Below are 17,760 nucleotides of genomic sequence, written 5' to 3'. Positions count from 1 at the left end.
GTCCTTATAATGTGGCCGCACGGCAGAGGAAGCCTTCGCCCCTTCTCCCAACACACGCAATCGCCGTTTTCCGTGGCACATTTGACGCAAAGCACGTCCTTCCACCGCCACGTGGGTGACACGCACAGCGCGGCTGCTCGTTGCACCGCCTGTCATTCGTTTGGTGCGTGCGGCCTCCGACACTCGCGGGAGACGCACCTTGTTCTTGTTATCCGGCGCAGGGCCGGGCGCCGGTAGGGGGTGAGCTGCGCGGGGTGTGGCAGTGTCCTGCTGGACCGGCGGAAGCTTTCTCACCTGGCTGACACGCGCCGCGCTTCCAGATATTTGCGTAATTTGCGCGTTGCATCCTCGCCTGTCGTGTCCCCTCCCCTTCCCTTCCGTCCCGACTTTGCTCGACTGCCGCTCGCTGCCGCTCGGGTCGCGCTCCATATGACCGCACAAGCACGACAAACATCTGCGAGATGGGCGCGGGCCGAACCGGCGTGTCCGAGACGCCGTGTGCGGCCGTTCGGAGCTACTAGAGTAGAGCAGCGCTGCGCTGGAAAGGTGCGAAAACACGGACAGAGGACACAGGAGGTTCAACAAAGCATCCATCTCCTCTAGAGGCGAAAGATAAATTTTTGTTTACAAATTTGCAGATGTGCACTGCTACAAAACAATATGCCCGGACGTGTTTCACAACATTTCTGTCGTTTCATACTGTTTCGTTATTTGCAGACACACTTTGCTAATCTTCCTTGGCACACTCTTCTTCAAACGGAGTTCCTTAATATCGCATCTTACGATAGTTTAAAATCAGTATGGACGCATCTTCGTCACACAAGAAGGGTAGCATGAAAAGAGGGCTGGCAGGGGTAGCGACAAAAAAGCAAAAAATGAAGACAGCCAGAGTTCCCAGGCGGTCGCCGATCCGAATACTAACGTTGTTGCTTATCTTCGGTGATCGGACGAGAACGGCTGTTTTTTTTTTTTTTTTTTTTTTTTTAATTTATGTATTTAGTTAGTTTTTAGAATTTAGCGCCGCTACAAAACAGTTGGCTCTGACGCGTTTCAAGGACACATCTGTCGATTCGTAGTGTTTCGTTGATTCCAACGACTTCCTAGCACTCTTCCTCCGCGCATTCTTGCTCAAACTGAGTTCATTACTGCAATTTCGTGTCTTACGTTTAGTACAGTACTTTAAAATGCTTGTGGAAGCATCTTTGTCACACCTGAAAGTTAGTATGAAGAAGAGGGCTGGCAGGTGTAGCGACGCAAAAATTAAAAAATGAGATAGAGCCAACAGCACCTTTTTTTTTTTTTATTAACGTATATAAACTTTTATTTACAATTTTTAACAATTACATATCTTTACATGAAATTGTATATTTTCTCGTTTTCAGTTCTGATTGTTCTTTTAGTAGTCTCTTGGCTGAGTTACAACACTTTTATTCACTGAGTGTCCTTTATATAAGTTTTTCCCTTCAATGTTTATGGTTTTTTATACATAAAAAAGAAACTGCATTACTTTGATTTTTTTTTATAAATTAATTTTAAGTTTTTTTTTTTTTTTTTTTTTTTTTTTCCCCGTATGGTATTTGAATACACCTATTTTGGCATGTTCGCTATGTGTTTGCCAAAGGCTAAAGGAGAATATGGGCCAGAACATCTATGTGCATAAATGATGAATGGGGAAGTTATTTAGTGTACTGTGTGAGAGTGGACGCAACAGTTCCACGGAAAATTTGGGGCAGAGAAACACCCGGTGTTCCCAGGCGGTCACCCATCCAAGTACTAAGCGGGCCCGATGTTGCTTAACTTCGGTGATCGGACGAGAACCGGTGTATTCAACATGGTATGGCCGTTGGCGTCCTTATAATGTGGCCGCACGGCAGAGGAAGCCTTCGCCCCTTCTCCCAACACACGCAATCGCCGTTTTCCGTGGCACATTTGACGCAAAGCACGTCCTTCCACCGCCACGTGGGTGACACGCACAGCGCGGCTGCTCGTTGCACCGCCTGTCATTCGTTTGGTGCGTGCGGCCTCCGACACTCGCGGGAGACGCACCTTGTTCTTGTTATCCGGCGCAGGGCCGGGCGCCGGTAGGGGGTGAGCTGCGCGGGGTGTGGCAGTGTCCTGCTGGACCGGCGGAAGCTTTCTCACCTGGCTGACACGCGCCGCGCTTCCAGATATTTGCGTAATTTGCGCGTTGCATCCTCGCCTGTCGTGTCCCCTCCCCTTCCCTTCCGTCCCGACTTTGCTCGACTGCCGCTCGCTGCCGCTCGGGTCGCGCTCCATATGACCGCACAAGCACGACAAACATCTGCGAGATGGGCGCGGGCCGAACCGGCGTGTCCGAGACGCCGTGTGCGGCCGTTCGGAGCTACTAGAGTAGAGCAGCGCTGCGCTGGAAAGGTGCGAAAACACGGACAGAGGACACAGGAGGTTCAACAAAGCATCCATCTCCTCTAGAGGCGAAAGATAAATTTTTGTTTACAAATTTGCAGATGTGCACTGCTACAAAACAATATGCCCGGACGTGTTTCACAACATTTCTGTCGTTTCATACTGTTTCGTTATTTGCAGACACACTTTGCTAATCTTCCTTGGCACACTCTTCTTCAAACGGAGTTCCTTAATATCGCATCTTACGATAGTTTAAAATCAGTATGGACGCATCTTCGTCACACAAGAAGGGTAGCATGAAAAGAGGGCTGGCAGGGGTAGCGACAAAAAAGCAAAAAATGAAGACAGCCAGAGTTCCCAGGCGGTCGCCGATCCGAATACTAACGTTGTTGCTTATCTTCGGTGATCGGACGAGAACGGCTGTTTTTTTTTTTTTTTTTTTTTTTTTAATTTATGTATTTAGTTAGTTTTTCGAATTTAGCGCCGCTACAAAACAGTTGGCTCTGACGCGTTTCAAGGACACATCTGTCGATTCGTAGTGTTTCGTTGATTCCAACGACTTCCTAGCACTCTTCCTCCGCGCATTCTTGCTCAAACTGAGTTCATTACTGCAATTTCGTGTCTTACGTTTAGTACAGTACTTTAAAATGCTTGTGGAAGCATCTTTGTCACACCTGAAAGTTAGTATGAAGAAGAGGGCTGGCAGGTGTAGCGACGCAAAAATTAAAAAATGAGATAGAGCCAACAGCACCTTTTTTTTTTTTTAGATAGAGCCAACAGCACCTTTTTTTTTTTTTTTTTTTTTTTTGTTTTTCTTTGCTTTTTTTTTTTTTTTTTTTTTTTTTTTTTTTTTTTTTTTTTTTCACAAAAACGCCATCCCTCGGCGAGCTTCTCCAGCTAAAAAGGTGCCGTTGACTTCTGCAAGGGACGCGGGGGAAGGCCCCCCAATGTGCCTTCATCGGCGAGGTGTGCCGGCGTGGGTATGTGCTGTGTGCTTCCAGGACAAGGAACAGAAAAGAACGTGCATCCTCCAATACAAAAAAAGAAATGCAAGGGAAGCCGCCGCCCAGACTTCAGTACAAATAGGAGAAACAAAATTGGCCTCTGGACGCCGGTGCAGCTTGCCGGGACAGTGATCCACAGCAACGACAACCTGCCAAAGCAACAGGCAGGTGGCATCCGCCAAAAAACTGAATCCACCGGAAGAGAAATGAAAGTAAATTAAAGTCCGAAGAAAATATGTCCCCACTAACGGTCGACGGATGGTACATGGAGAAGAAAACAACCGTCGACGCACAGCAATAGGAAAAAGTCCCACATTCAGACACACACCGACCGTGATAAATGATCACCGCGACACGGCCCCCTCAGCCGCCGCGAGAAAAGAACAAATAACAAGAAAGAAATAAAGGAGGAACAGAAAGTAAAGCAAACAGAAAAGAACTTTTGACGGACAAAACACCGTTCACATAACTGTAGGTCATGTGTACGTTTTCGTTAATGTACGGCCGATTAGAAACACAACTTTACCATGCCATAAAATCATTATCCAAGAGAGGAAGTCCGTTGGTAAGCAAGGGTTCGTCATAACACGCCAAGAGGAATATTGGCAGTAGTATCAGACAGAAAAGGTAAAAATGTCAAGATCGGGTATGTAGTCGTATCAGGTAAGTGACAATTTAGTGAATGCATGGGCCAGGGCAACATGCAAAAAATTGGCGAAAGTCGAGGAATAAGCCGGTCGACCAAGGGTCAGACGATGTTCCGCCCACAGGTAAGACAGAAAGTCGACGGCAGTAGTCAATTTCAGGGTGAAAATACAAAAAACCGTGTGTCCCAAAATCCAAAGAGTTGCATTCCGTTTGGTGGCCGGATAAGCCGCACACTGAGGCACGATGGCGTCCAAAGCTGTCACCTGCCGCCTGTCCACTCTGTTGATTAGACGCACCATGTCACACGCAATATCCCAGACATCACGGAATTTCCGACAGTCGAATCGGTGTTCGATGGTGTCCTCCTCAGGACACGCATCACAGACTCCCGAAGAAATCAGATCGATTGAGTGCAGCTTAGCATTAGTCGGAAATGTGCGGTTGACCACTTTATACCATGTTCCGTGAACATGGGGCGGAATAACGGCGGCGGCAAGGTTCCGCCACACCATCCTCCAGTCGTGCTGAGGTAGCCGATACTCCCATTTATTCCTACTTGGCGATCCCTGAAGAGCGCGCACAACGTCACCGACATTGCACGCACGGACATCACCGAGCACCAGGTAACTGTTATACACATAATACCGGCGGACAAAGTTCAACGTGTACGGAATATGACTGACCGAGACCGGAGCAACCACCGATGGTGGGCGATAGGCATGGAATAAAGCAGCCGTCGGACTGCACGGCCCCTTGTCAAGCACCACGGTAGTCCGCTTCACGAAGAGTGCCGCACATTTGTTGCGAAAATCAACGAAACCCAGCCCCCCCTCCGTCAGACTCAAGGTGCAGGTGGCCAGGGAGACTTTAAAGATGTCACCCTTCCACAGCAACCAATAGACCGCCTGTTGAATGGCCCGTTCCAGTTGTTTCGGCACAGGTAGGACTTGTGCTAGATACCACGCTTTGGCCAAAATCTGCGTGTTGATAAGGGCCACTCGTTGACGGAGCGCCAAGTTCCTAGAGGCATACAGTTTCGCAACGGCCCTGACCTTATACAGCGTGGACCGCCAATTAAGAGCTTCCATACGCTGCGTATTGTCGGTCAGAATGACACCAAGGACAGTCTGCCGTTGCTTGACACAAAACCAGTCGCCGCGAACAGTACGCAGGCGAGGTGTAAGGGGGAGTAAAACAGTTTTCCGAGGATTAACGATAGCCCCCGTTGCCCTCTCAAATCGCTGCAGAACACCATGTAACCTGTCAATGTCCTCTGGCTGATCGAGGAACACGCCGAGGTCGTCGGCATACGCTCTACAGATCAGCTGATCGTCACCTATGCGTATGCCCCGGCATTCCTGGGCGATACAGCGGAGGAGCGGATCCAACGCCAAAGCGAAGAGTGACATAGACAAGGGGCAGCCCTGGCGAACTGATCGGCTAATAGGTATAACACGACTGGGAGTTCCGTTTATTACAACCCGTGACGTGGCATTCCTTAAAATATTGTGCACCATCGTCGTCAGTTTAGAACCAAATCCGAAACCGACCAAGACCCGCCGCAGATAGGTGTGACTAATCCGATCGAAAGCGTTTTTGAAGTCGACCAGCATTATCGCAGCCGTCCGGAGCCTGTGACTTTTAACATATCCGATACAATCCCGGTACGCCAGAACAGCATCGAATATGTTACGGTCCCTGACAGCGCAAGTCTGATGTTCACTCACCACCTTTGGCATAACGTTCGTCAACCTGTGCGTGATACACCGCGCTATAATTTTATAGTCGGCGTTCAGCAAGGTTATAGGACGGACATTGTCGAGATTTGGTGTTGCGGCCGATTTCGGAACGAGAGCAATGCGCCCTTCTGAAAATACCGCAGGAATAGCAACGCCGTTATGGATCTCATTCATAATGGCAATTAAAACATCACTGAAAAGACTGAAAAATTTCAAGTAAAATTCGGCAGGAATTCCGTCCAGTCCAGGGGACCGGCCCCTAGGACTCCGTTTCACAGCTGTAGTTAGGTCATCAAGGGTAAAAGGTTCATTTAAAATGGCTCTATCTTGTCGTGTTAACACACGTGGGACCCTCTGCAAAAAATCGCGCAGCGCCCCGGCGTTGACGTCCACCTCTCGGAAAAGCGTCGCAAAATGCTCGTGAACTTCCCGCTCAATGGCCGCACCATCGGAAGTGGACGTGCCATCTCGCTGGATCCATTTACGGATTGCCAACCGCTCGCGCCGCCGGCGCTCCCTGCTCAGGTGGTAGAGAGAGAGCGGTTCCCCTTCCACGTCACCCACCGGTTGGCTCCGCGCGATAGCCCCAACACCCTTCCGACGAAGATCATCGAGGAGCTTGGCTTTGAACTGATTAAAAACCGGAAGCAACTCAGGTGACGTTGCGACGCGCTGAGCGATATCCTTTAAACAGTCCTGGTAAAAACGTGCCGTCGACCGACGCCAATGCGCCGCATCGCGGCTAAAATCGATTAAAAAACGCCGAATAGCCGGCTTGGCGACCGCCACCCACCACCCGATAGTACTGCCGTCATCGCCTTTACCACGCAAGAGCTTGCGCCACAACGCAGTAAATTGAGACGTGAGACTGGCATCGTCCAAAAGGCTACAGTTAAATTTCCAAATATTGCTGCGCCGAGTAGGGCGCGCACGCGGCAGGAGAAGTTGACACATGTAACCGCAATGGTCAGAAAAAATAACCGGCAACACGTCCGCCTTCCGGACGTGAGCGGCGAGCGGCGAAGACACATAGATCCTGTCTAATCGACTGTGACCGGTGGCGTAAAAGTGGGTGAAATGCGTCTCGTCCGGATGCAGCACACGCCACGTGTCGCGGAGCCGAAAGCTGTCAACCAACGTACGCAATTCCTGGCACCAGTTAGGACGCGGCTCCTGATCACGACCATCAATCACAGCATTAAAATCACCACCGATCACTAAGTCAGTATGATTACGATGGAGAAGTGGACAGAGATCCTGACCATAAAATTTATTCCGCGCTGGCTTGTCACCGGCATGAGCGTATACATTAACAAAGGCGAAACCATTGACGGTACATGCTATAGCGCGGCCATTTGGCAATATTTCAATATTGCTAACATCAAATTCAGGACGAATTAAGATAGCAGTACCAGTCTGTTCGTCGGACATGATATTATCAACGACAGTAAAATCAGAAGAGTCAAGTAAAAACAACAGAGCCTGACGCGTAACTTCCTGTAAAAATGCCACATGACAGCGGGAGTCATGTAAAAAAGTGTGCAAAGCCGACAACTTGTGCGGATTACTCAACTTGTTAACATTGAGAGTTAAAACATTCCACGAACAACGCTCAGGCTCCATACACAATTAAAATATACAAGCACAAAAAAACTCCTCAGTTAAAAACAGACAGCAGACATGGACGGAATTTCAGCCACCAAAAGGAGTAAAATGACCTCCAAAACGACGGGAGGAATTCCCGGCAACTGGAGGAGGGAACAACAGAGAACAACATTGAGAAATAAGATATGCCACGAACAATGCTCAGGCCCCAGACACAAGTAAAATACACATGCACAAAAGGCTCCTTATGGTAAAAACAGACAGCAACATGGACGGAATTCCGGCCACCAAGGAAGGGTAAAAGGTTCTCTAAAAGACGGGAGTAGTTCCCGTCAACTGGATTAGGGGACAACAAAGAATCCACTAAGTCTCACCGCCTTCCACATCCGCCGCCCACTCAGTGCGGTACACGGGAGTGGGGGCGGGCGCGGTCCCAGAATCTGTGCCACCGGAAGCTACCGACAAAGGAGCAGCAACGGGCATCTCCACGTCGGGAGAAGAAGCCGGCACTCGCTCGGGGGCAGAAGGACAGACACGACGCTGGTGGGTGTCTTCAGCCTTCCGTTTTGTCGGCAATTGCGGCGGCGCTACAGCCAAAGCCGTATCGGCCGGCATTGCCGAATCGTCACCAGTAGGCGGCTGACTTAAAACGGTTCGTAAATGTCGAACAGCGACATCACGCTTCTGATCGGCCACGGTGAGGTCGTCAGGCGGCGGATGGCGAGAAGCGGCACGCTGTTGGGGTCGCGATTGCTGTGTCGGACGCCCGGAGCCGGAAGCCGGAGACGGCCGCCGCTCACGGTCTAGGTCCCGACGCGCGGCACGCTGTTGTGAGTCCTGCCGACCAACTCGCGACTGCCGGGAACCGGCGGGCGAACGGTCAACTGGAGACGGACTGCGGTCGGGTCGGGTAAACCCCCTGTCAGAGGAAGGCGACCGACCGACACTACGAGCACGTTGCCTGCTAGAACTGCGAGACGGAAATTCATCACGCCGCGGTTTCGGAGCCGCAAAAAATTCCTGCGACTCCACGGCAGCAGAGCTAACAGTAGCACTGGCAGCCACGTCAACCGAGGCAGTCAACGTATCGGAAAATTCCGGTACCGTAACAGGCTGGGAACCAGGTTCCGACACGACAGCAGTCGCCGACGCGGGCGTGCGGTCGGACACAGACGCAAGTGAAACAAGTGGTAAAGACAAATTTTCGTCAGCCTGCACGGTAGCCGTAGCAGGCGCGGAAACAGCAGACACAGAAGCAAGGTCACAATCGGGAGTGGACACATCCATGGCAACCGCGGCGTCAGCTAGGTTAGCATCGGCCACGCGGCGCGCGGGTGCGGGGGGGGCTGTACCTAAGACCGTAGCAGCGACAGAGGCAAAGCTGGCCCCGCGCAAACCATCGTCAATCGGTAATTGAGCAGGCCGTTTACGTTTAGGACAATCTTGCCGGTAATGACCAACGCCACTACAAAATGAACAAGTTTGAGGCTGTCCACTATAAGTCACAAACGCACGGTGGCCGTTGACCAAAATAAATGACGGAATGTGCTGTCTGACAACCATTTTCACACTCCTCACACCGTTTTCGACTTGAAACAAATAGGCGGAGGACCACTTTTCCTTAATCACTGACAAAACGGTACCGTACGGCCGCAAATAACGTGAAATGGTATCATTACGTATTTCAAAGGGCAGGTTAAAGATACGAATTTGCCTAACGCCGAAGCCGGCGTGCGACACAGTCACATTACTAATTTTACCGTCAAGATGTCGAAATTTACGCACACCGTCATTGACAGACACAACAGTATCACACATGTCAGGAGATCTCAATTTTAAAAACACTGAATTAAGGAACGTATCAAACTGTATGCCAAGAACGTCATCATGCCGTAACATCAAGTCCTCTAATATCCAACGGTGAATCTCAAAGGCCGAAGGTTTATCAACTGAACGATCAAATTCACATTGGACGTTATTCTGCCTTTCCTCACTATCATCGTAAATCATTTCCATTACTTACAGTCAGGTAGAAATACAGCCACAAGGCAGAAGAAGCAGACGACACGCGAGGCGCCGCCGGCCCAGTCGCACGAGGTAAACACTGCTCGCTCGGCACCGAGGTGTTGCCAGGCGGGCAGCCAGCCAAGTACTAAGCGGGCCCGATGTTGCTTAACTTCGGTGATCGGACGAGAACCGGTGTATTCAACATGGTATGGCCGTTGGCGTCCTTATAATGTGGCCGCACGGCAGAGGAAGCCTTCGCCCCTTCTCCCAACACACGCAATCGCCGTTTTCCGTGGCACATTTGACGCAAAGCACGTCCTTCCACCGCCACGTGGGTGACACGCACAGCGCGGCTGCTCGTTGCACCGCCTGTCATTCGTTTGGTGCGTGCGGCCTCCGACACTCGCGGGAGACGCACCTTGTTCTTGTTATCCGGCGCAGGGCCGGGCGCCGGTAGGGGGTGAGCTGCGCGGGGTGTGGCAGTGTCCTGCTGGACCGGCGGAAGCTTTCTCACCTGGCTGACACGCGCCGCGCTTCCAGATATTTGCGTAATTTGCGCGTTGCATCCTCGCCTGTCGTGTCCCCTCCCCTTCCCTTCCGTCCCGACTTTGCTCGACTGCCGCTCGCTGCCGCTCGGGTCGCGCTCCATATGACCGCACAAGCACGACAAACATCTGCGAGATGGGCGCGGGCCGAACCGGCGTGTCCGAGACGCCGTGTGCGGCCGTTCGGAGCTACTAGAGTAGAGCAGCGCTGCGCTGGAAAGGTGCGAAAACACGGACAGAGGACACAGGAGGTTCAACAAAGCATCCATCTCCTCTAGAGGCGAAAGATAAATTTTTGTTTACAAATTTGCAGATGTGCACTGCTACAAAACAATATGCCCGGACGTGTTTCACAACATTTCTGTCGTTTCATACTGTTTCGTTATTTGCAGACACACTTTGCTAATCTTCCTTGGCACACTCTTCTTCAAACGGAGTTCCTTAATATCGCATCTTACGATAGTTTAAAATCAGTATGGACGCATCTTCGTCACACAAGAAGGGTAGCATGAAAAGAGGGCTGGCAGGGGTAGCGACAAAAAAGCAAAAAATGAAGACAGCCAGAGTTCCCAGGCGGTCGCCGATCCGAATACTAACGTTGTTGCTTATCTTCGGTGATCGGACGAGAACGGCTGTTTTTTTTTTTTTTTTTTTTTTTTTAATTTATGTATTTAGTTAGTTTTTCGAATTTAGCGCCGCTACAAAACAGTTGGCTCTGACGCGTTTCAAGGACACATCTGTCGATTCGTAGTGTTTCGTTGATTCCAACGACTTCCTAGCACTCTTCCTCCGCGCATTCTTGCTCAAACTGAGTTCATTACTGCAATTTCGTGTCTTACGTTTAGTACAGTACTTTAAAATGCTTGTGGAAGCATCTTTGTCACACCTGAAAGTTAGTATGAAGAAGAGGGCTGGCAGGTGTAGCGACGCAAAAATTAAAAAATGAGATAGAGCCAACAGCACCCGGTGTTCCCAGGCGGTCACCCATCCAAGTACTAAGCGGGCCCGATGTTGCTTAACTTCGGTGATCGGACGAGAACCGGTGTATTCAACATGGTATGGCCGTTGGCGTCCTTATAATGTGGCCGCACGGCAGAGGAAGCCTTCGCCCCTTCTCCCAACACACGCAATCGCCGTTTTCCGTGGCACATTTGACGCAAAGCACGTCCTTCCACCGCCACGTGGGTGACACGCACAGCGCGGCTGCTCGTTGCACCGCCTGTCATTCGTTTGGTGCGTGCGGCCTCCGACACTCGCGGGAGACGCACCTTGTTCTTGTTATCCGGCGCAGGGCCGGGCGCCGGTAGGGGGTGAGCTGCGCGGGGTGTGGCAGTGTCCTGCTGGACCGGCGGAAGCTTTCTCACCTGGCTGACACGCGCCGCGCTTCCAGATATTTGCGTAATTTGCGCGTTGCATCCTCGCCTGTCGTGTCCCCTCCCCTTCCCTTCCGTCCCGACTTTGCTCGACTGCCGCTCGCTGCCGCTCGGGTCGCGCTCCATATGACCGCACAAGCACGACAAACATCTGCGAGATGGGCGCGGGCCGAACCGGCGTGTCCGAGACGCCGTGTGCGGCCGTTCGGAGCTACTAGAGTAGAGCAGCGCTGCGCTGGAAAGGTGCGAAAACACGGACAGAGGACACAGGAGGTTCAACAAAGCATCCATCTCCTCTAGAGGCGAAAGATAAATTTTTGTTTACAAATTTGCAGATGTGCACTGCTACAAAACAATATGCCCGGACGTGTTTCACAACATTTCTGTCGTTTCATACTGTTTCGTTATTTGCAGACACACTTTGCTAATCTTCCTTGGCACACTCTTCTTCAAACGGAGTTCCTTAATATCGCATCTTACGATAGTTTAAAATCAGTATGGACGCATCTTCGTCACACAAGAAGGGTAGCATGAAAAGAGGGCTGGCAGGGGTAGCGACAAAAAAGCAAAAAATGAAGACAGCCAGAGTTCCCAGGCGGTCGCCGATCCGAATACTAACGTTGTTGCTTATCTTCGGTGATCGGACGAGAACGGCTGTTTTTTTTTTTTTTTTTTTTTTTTTTAATTTATGTATTTAGTTAGTTTTTCGAATTTAGCGCCGCTACAAAACAGTTGGCTCTGACGCGTTTCAAGGACACATCTGTCGATTCGTAGTGTTTCGTTGATTCCAACGACTTCCTAGCACTCTTCCTCCGCGCATTCTTGCTCAAACTGAGTTCATTACTGCAATTTCGTGTCTTACGTTTAGTACAGTACTTTAAAATGCTTGTGGAAGCATCTTTGTCACACCTGAAAGTTAGTATGAAGAAGAGGGCTGGCAGGTGTAGCGACGCAAAAATTAAAAAATGAGATAGAGCCAACAGCACCCGGTGTTCCCAGGCGGTCACCCATCCAAGTACTAAGCGGGCCCGATGTTGCTTAACTTCGGTGATCGGACGAGAACCGGTGTATTCAACATGGTATGGCCGTTGGCGTCCTTATAATGTGGCCGCACGGCAGAGGAAGCCTTCGCCCCTTCTCCCAACACACGCAATCGCCGTTTTCCGTGGCACATTTGACGCAAAGCACGTCCTTCCACCGCCACGTGGGTGACACGCACAGCGCGGCTGCTCGTTGCACCGCCTGTCATTCGTTTGGTGCGTGCGGCCTCCGACACTCGCGGGAGACGCACCTTGTTCTTGTTATCCGGCGCAGGGCCGGGCGCCGGTAGGGGGTGAGCTGCGCGGGGTGTGGCAGTGTCCTGCTGGACCGGCGGAAGCTTTCTCACCTGGCTGACACGCGCCGCGCTTCCAGATATTTGCGTAATTTGCGCGTTGCATCCTCGCCTGTCGTGTCCCCTCCCCTCCCCTTCCCTTCCGTCCCGACTTTGCTCGACTGCCGCTCGCTGCCGCTCGGGTCGCGCTCCATATGACCGCACAAGCACGACAAACATCTGCGAGATGGGCGCGGGCCGAACCGGCGTGTCCGAGACGCCGTGTGCGGCCGTTCGGAGCTACTAGAGTAGAGCAGCGCTGCGCTGGAAAGGTGCGAAAACACGGACAGAGGACACAGGAGGTTCAACAAAGCATCCATCTCCTCTAGAGGCGAAAGATAAATTTTTGTTTACAAATTTGCAGATGTGCACTGCTACAAAACAATATGCCCGGACGTGTTTCACAACATTTCTGTCGTTTCATACTGTTTCGTTATTTGCAGACACACTTTGCTAATCTTCCTTGGCACACTCTTCTTCAAACGGAGTTCCTTAATATCGCATCTTACGATAGTTTAAAATCAGTATGGACGCATCTTCGTCACACAAGAAGGGTAGCATGAAAAGAGGGCTGGCAGGGGTAGCGACAAAAAAGCAAAAAATGAAGACAGCCAGAGTTCCCAGGCGGTCGCCGATCCGAATACTAACGTTGTTGCTTATCTTCGGTGATCGGACGAGAACGGCTGTTTTTTTTTTTTTTTTTTTTTTTTTTTAATTTATGTATTTAGTTAGTTTTTCGAATTTAGCGCCGCTACAAAACAGTTGGCTCTGACGCGTTTCAAGGACACATCTGTCGATTCGTAGTGTTTCGTTGATTCCAACGACTTCCTAGCACTCTTCCTCCGCGCATTCTTGCTCAAACTGAGTTCATTACTGCAATTTCGTGTCTTACGTTTAGTACAGTACTTTAAAATGCTTGTGGAAGCATCTTTGTCACACCTGAAAGTTAGTATGAAGAAGAGGGCTGGCAGGTGTAGCGACGCAAAAATTAAAAAATGAGATAGAGCCAACAGCACCCGGTGTTCCCAGGCGGTCACCCATCCAAGTACTAAGCGGGCCCGATGTTGCTTAACTTCGGTGATCGGACGAGAACCGGTGTATTCAACATGGTATGGCCGTTGGCGTCCTTATAATGTGGCCGCACGGCAGAGGAAGCCTTCGCCCCTTCTCCCAACACACGCAATCGCCGTTTTCCGTGGCACATTTGACGCAAAGCACGTCCTTCCACCGCCACGTGGGTGACACGCACAGCGCGGCTGCTCGTTGCACCGCCTGTCATTCGTTTGGTGCGTGCGGCCTCCGACACTCGCGGGAGACGCACCTTGTTCTTGTTATCCGGCGCAGGGCCGGGCGCCGGTAGGGGGTGAGCTGCGCGGGGTGTGGCAGTGTCCTGCTGGACCGGCGGAAGCTTTCTCACCTGGCTGACACGCGCCGCGCTTCCAGATATTTGCGTAATTTGCGCGTTGCATCCTCGCCTGTCGTGTCCCCTCCCCTTCCCTTCCGTCCCGACTTTGCTCGACTGCCGCTCGCTGCCGCTCGGGTCGCGCTCCATATGACCGCACAAGCACGACAAACATCTGCGAGATGGGCGCGGGCCGAACCGGCGTGTCCGAGACGCCGTGTGCGGCCGTTCGGAGCTACTAGAGTAGAGCAGCGCTGCGCTGGAAAGGTGCGAAAACACGGACAGAGGACACAGGAGGTTCAACAAAGCATCCATCTCCTCTAGAGGCGAAAGATAAATTTTTGTTTACAAATTTGCAGATGTGCACTGCTACAAAACAATATGCCCGGACGTGTTTCACAACATTTCTGTCGTTTCATACTGTTTCGTTATTTGCAGACACACTTTGCTAATCTTCCTTGGCACACTCTTCTTCAAACGGAGTTCCTTAATATCGCATCTTACGATAGTTTAAAATCAGTATGGACGCATCTTCGTCACACAAGAAGGGTAGCATGAAAAGAGGGCTGGCAGGGGTAGCGACAAAAAAGCAAAAAATGAAGACAGCCAGAGTTCCCAGGCGGTCGCCGATCCGAATACTAACGTTGTTGCTTATCTTCGGTGATCGGACGAGAACGGCTGTTTTTTTTTTTTTTTTTTTTTTTTAATTTATGTATTTAGTTAGTTTTTCGAATTTAGCGCCGCTACAAAACAGTTGGCTCTGACGCGTTTCAAGGACACATCTGTCGATTCGTAGTGTTTCGTTGATTCCAACGACTTCCTAGCACTCTTCCTCCGCGCATTCTTGCTCAAACTGAGTTCATTACTGCAATTTCGTGTCTTACGTTTAGTACAGTACTTTAAAATGCTTGTGGAAGCATCTTTGTCACACCTGAAAGTTAGTATGAAGAAGAGGGCTGGCAGGTGTAGCGACGCAAAAATTAAAAAATGAGATAGAGCCAACAGCACCCGGTGTTCCCAGGCGGTCACCCATCCAAGTACTAAGCGGGCCCGATGTTGCTTAACTTCGGTGATCGGACGAGAACCGGTGTATTCAACATGGTATGGCCGTTGGCGTCCTTATAATGTGGCCGCACGGCAGAGGAAGCCTTCGCCCCTTCTCCCAACACACGCAATCGCCGTTTTCCGTGGCACATTTGACGCAAAGCACGTCCTTCCACCGCCACGTGGGTGACACGCACAGCGCGGCTGCTCGTTGCACCGCCTGTCATTCGTTTGGTGCGTGCGGCCTCCGACACTCGCGGGAGACGCACCTTGTTCTTGTTATCCGGCGCAGGGCCGGGCGCCGGTAGGGGGTGAGCTGCGCGGGGTGTGGCAGTGTCCTGCTGGACCGGCGGAAGCTTTCTCACCTGGCTGACACGCGCCGCGCTTCCAGATATTTGCGTAATTTGCGCGTTGCATCCTCGCCTGTCGTGTCCCCTCCCCTTCCCTTCCGTCCCGACTTTGCTCGACTGCCGCTCGCTGCCGCTCGGGTCGCGCTCCATATGACCGCACAAGCACGACAAACATCTGCGAGATGGGCGCGGGCCGAACCGGCGTGTCCGAGACGCCGTGTGCGGCCGTTCGGAGCTACTAGAGTAGAGCAGCGCTGCGCTGGAAAGGTGCGAAAACACGGACAGAGGACACAGGAGGTTCAACAAAGCATCCATCTCCTCTAGAGGCGAAAGATAAATTTTTGTTTACAAATTTGCAGATGTGCACTGCTACAAAACAATATGCCCGGACGTGTTTCACAACATTTCTGTCGTTTCATACTGTTTCGTTATTTGCAGACACACTTTGCTAATCTTCCTTGGCACACTCTTCTTCAAACGGAGTTCCTTAATATCGCATCTTACGATAGTTTAAAATCAGTATGGACGCATCTTCGTCACACAAGAAGGGTAGCATGAAAAGAGGGCTGGCAGGGGTAGCGACAAAAAAGCAAAAAATGAAGACAGCCAGAGTTCCCAGGCGGTCGCCGATCCGAATACTAACGTTGTTGCTTATCTTCGGTGATCGGACGAGAACGGCTGTTTTTTTTTTTTTTTTTTTTTTTTAATTTATGTATTTAGTTAGTTTTTCGAATTTAGCGCCGCTACAAAACAGTTGGCTCTGACGCGTTTCAAGGACACATCTGTCGATTCGTAGTGTTTCGTTGATTCCAACGACTTCCTAGCACTCTTCCTCCGCGCATTCTTGCTCAAACTGAGTTCATTACTGCAATTTCGTGTCTTACGTTTAGTACAGTACTTTAAAATGCTTGTGGAAGCATCTTTGTCACACCTGAAAGTTAGTATGAAGAAGAGGGCTGGCAGGTGTAGCGACGCAAAAATTAAAAAATGAGATAGAGCCAACAGCACCCGGTGTTCCCAGGCGGTCACCCATCCAAGTACTAAGCGGGCCCGATGTTGCTTAACTTCGGTGATCGGACGAGAACCGGTGTATTCAACATGGTATGGCCGTTGGCGTCCTTATAATGTGGCCGCACGGCAGAGGAAGCCTTCGCCCCTTCTCCCAACACACGCAATCGCCGTTTTCCGTGGCACATTTGACGCAAAGCACGTCCTTCCACCGCCACGTGGGTGACACGCACAGCGCGGCTGCTCGTTGCACCGCCTGTCATTCGTTTGGTGCGTGCGGCCTCCGACACTCGCGGGAGACGCACCTTGTTCTTGTTATCCGGCGCAGGGCCGGGCGCCGGTAGGGGGTGAGCTGCGCGGGGTGTGGCAGTGTCCTGCTGGACCGGCGGAAGCTTTCTCACCTGGCTGACACGCGCCGCGCTTCCAGATATTTGCGTAATTTGCGCGTTGCATCCTCGCCTGTCGTGTCCCCTCCCCTTCCCTTCCGTCCCGACTTTGCTCGACTGCCGCTCGCTGCCGCTCGGGTCGCGCTCCATATGACCGCACAAGCACGACAAACATCTGCGAGATGGGCGCGGGCCGAACCGGCGTGTCCGAGACGCCGTGTGCGGCCGTTCGGAGCTACTAGAGTAGAGCAGCGCTGCGCTGGAAAGGTGCGAAAACACGGACAGAGGACACAGGAGGTTCAACAAAGCATCCATCTCCTCTAGAGGCGAAAGATAAATTTTTGTTTACAAATTTGCAGATGTGCACTGCTACAAAACAATATGCCCGGACGTGTTTCACAACATTTCTGTCGTTTCATACTGTTTCGTTATTTGCAGACACACTTTGCTAATCTTCCTTGGCACACTCTTCTTCAAACGGAGTTCCTTAATATCGCATCTTACGATAGTTTAAAATCAGTATGGACGCATCTTCGTCACACAAGAAGGGTAGCATGAAAAGAGGGCTGGCAGGGGTAGCGACAAAAAAGCAAAAAATGAAGACAGCCAGAGTTCCCAGGCGGTCGCCGATCCGAATACTAACGTTGTTGCTTATCTTCGGTGATCGGACGAGAACGGCTGTTTTTTTCTTTTTTTTTTTTTTTTAATTTATGTATTTAGTTAGTTTTTCGAATTTAGCGCCGCTACAAAACAGTTGGCTCTGACGCGTTTCAAGGACACATCTGTCGATTCGTAGTGTTTCGTTGATTCCAACGACTTCCTAGCACTCTTCCTCCGCGTATTCTTGCTCAAACTGAGTTCATTACTGCAATTTCGTGTCTTACGTTTAGTA

General features: G+C 51.0%; 1 protein-coding gene, 5 non-coding genes and 2 pseudogenes across 6 annotated transcripts; all 8 read right to left on the bottom strand.

Annotated features, from left to right (window-relative positions):
- Window positions 1–1,728: 1,728 nt before the first annotated feature.
- LOC124790519 lies at window positions 1,729–1,848 on the bottom strand (annotated as a pseudogene).
- Window positions 1,849–7,744: 5,896 nt separating this feature from the next.
- On the bottom strand, window positions 7,745–8,668 carry LOC124789224 (flocculation protein FLO11-like). The gene has a single exon (XM_047256518.1). It carries the CDS (start codon window positions 8,666–8,668, stop codon window positions 7,745–7,747), a length of 924 nt encoding a protein of 307 aa, XP_047112474.1.
- Window positions 8,669–9,490: 822 nt separating this feature from the next.
- On the bottom strand, window positions 9,491–9,608 carry LOC124791157 (annotated as a pseudogene).
- A 1,276-nt stretch (window positions 9,609–10,884) lies between these two features.
- On the bottom strand, window positions 10,885–11,003 carry LOC124790464. The gene has a single exon (XR_007016267.1). It is a non-coding gene; the product is annotated as a 5S ribosomal RNA (ribosomal RNA).
- A 1,277-nt stretch (window positions 11,004–12,280) lies between these two features.
- On the bottom strand, window positions 12,281–12,399 carry LOC124790450. Its single transcript, XR_007016265.1, has one exon. It is a non-coding gene; the product is annotated as a 5S ribosomal RNA (ribosomal RNA).
- A 1,283-nt stretch (window positions 12,400–13,682) lies between these two features.
- Window positions 13,683–13,801, bottom strand: LOC124790438. Its single transcript, XR_007016264.1, has one exon. It is a non-coding gene; the product is annotated as a 5S ribosomal RNA (ribosomal RNA).
- A 1,275-nt stretch (window positions 13,802–15,076) lies between these two features.
- On the bottom strand, window positions 15,077–15,195 carry LOC124790427. The gene has a single exon (XR_007016263.1). It is a non-coding gene; the product is annotated as a 5S ribosomal RNA (ribosomal RNA).
- A 1,275-nt stretch (window positions 15,196–16,470) lies between these two features.
- LOC124790415 lies at window positions 16,471–16,589 on the bottom strand. The gene has a single exon (XR_007016262.1). It is a non-coding gene; the product is annotated as a 5S ribosomal RNA (ribosomal RNA).
- Window positions 16,590–17,760: the final 1,171 nt, after the last annotated feature.

This window comes from Schistocerca piceifrons, chromosome 3, assembly GCF_021461385.2.
Source record: "Schistocerca piceifrons isolate TAMUIC-IGC-003096 chromosome 3, iqSchPice1.1, whole genome shotgun sequence".
NCBI lineage: Eukaryota > Metazoa > Arthropoda > Insecta > Orthoptera > Acrididae > Schistocerca > Schistocerca piceifrons.
The sequence above is the reverse complement of the archived record's forward strand: the minus strand, read 5'-3'. Positions and strand labels throughout refer to the sequence as shown.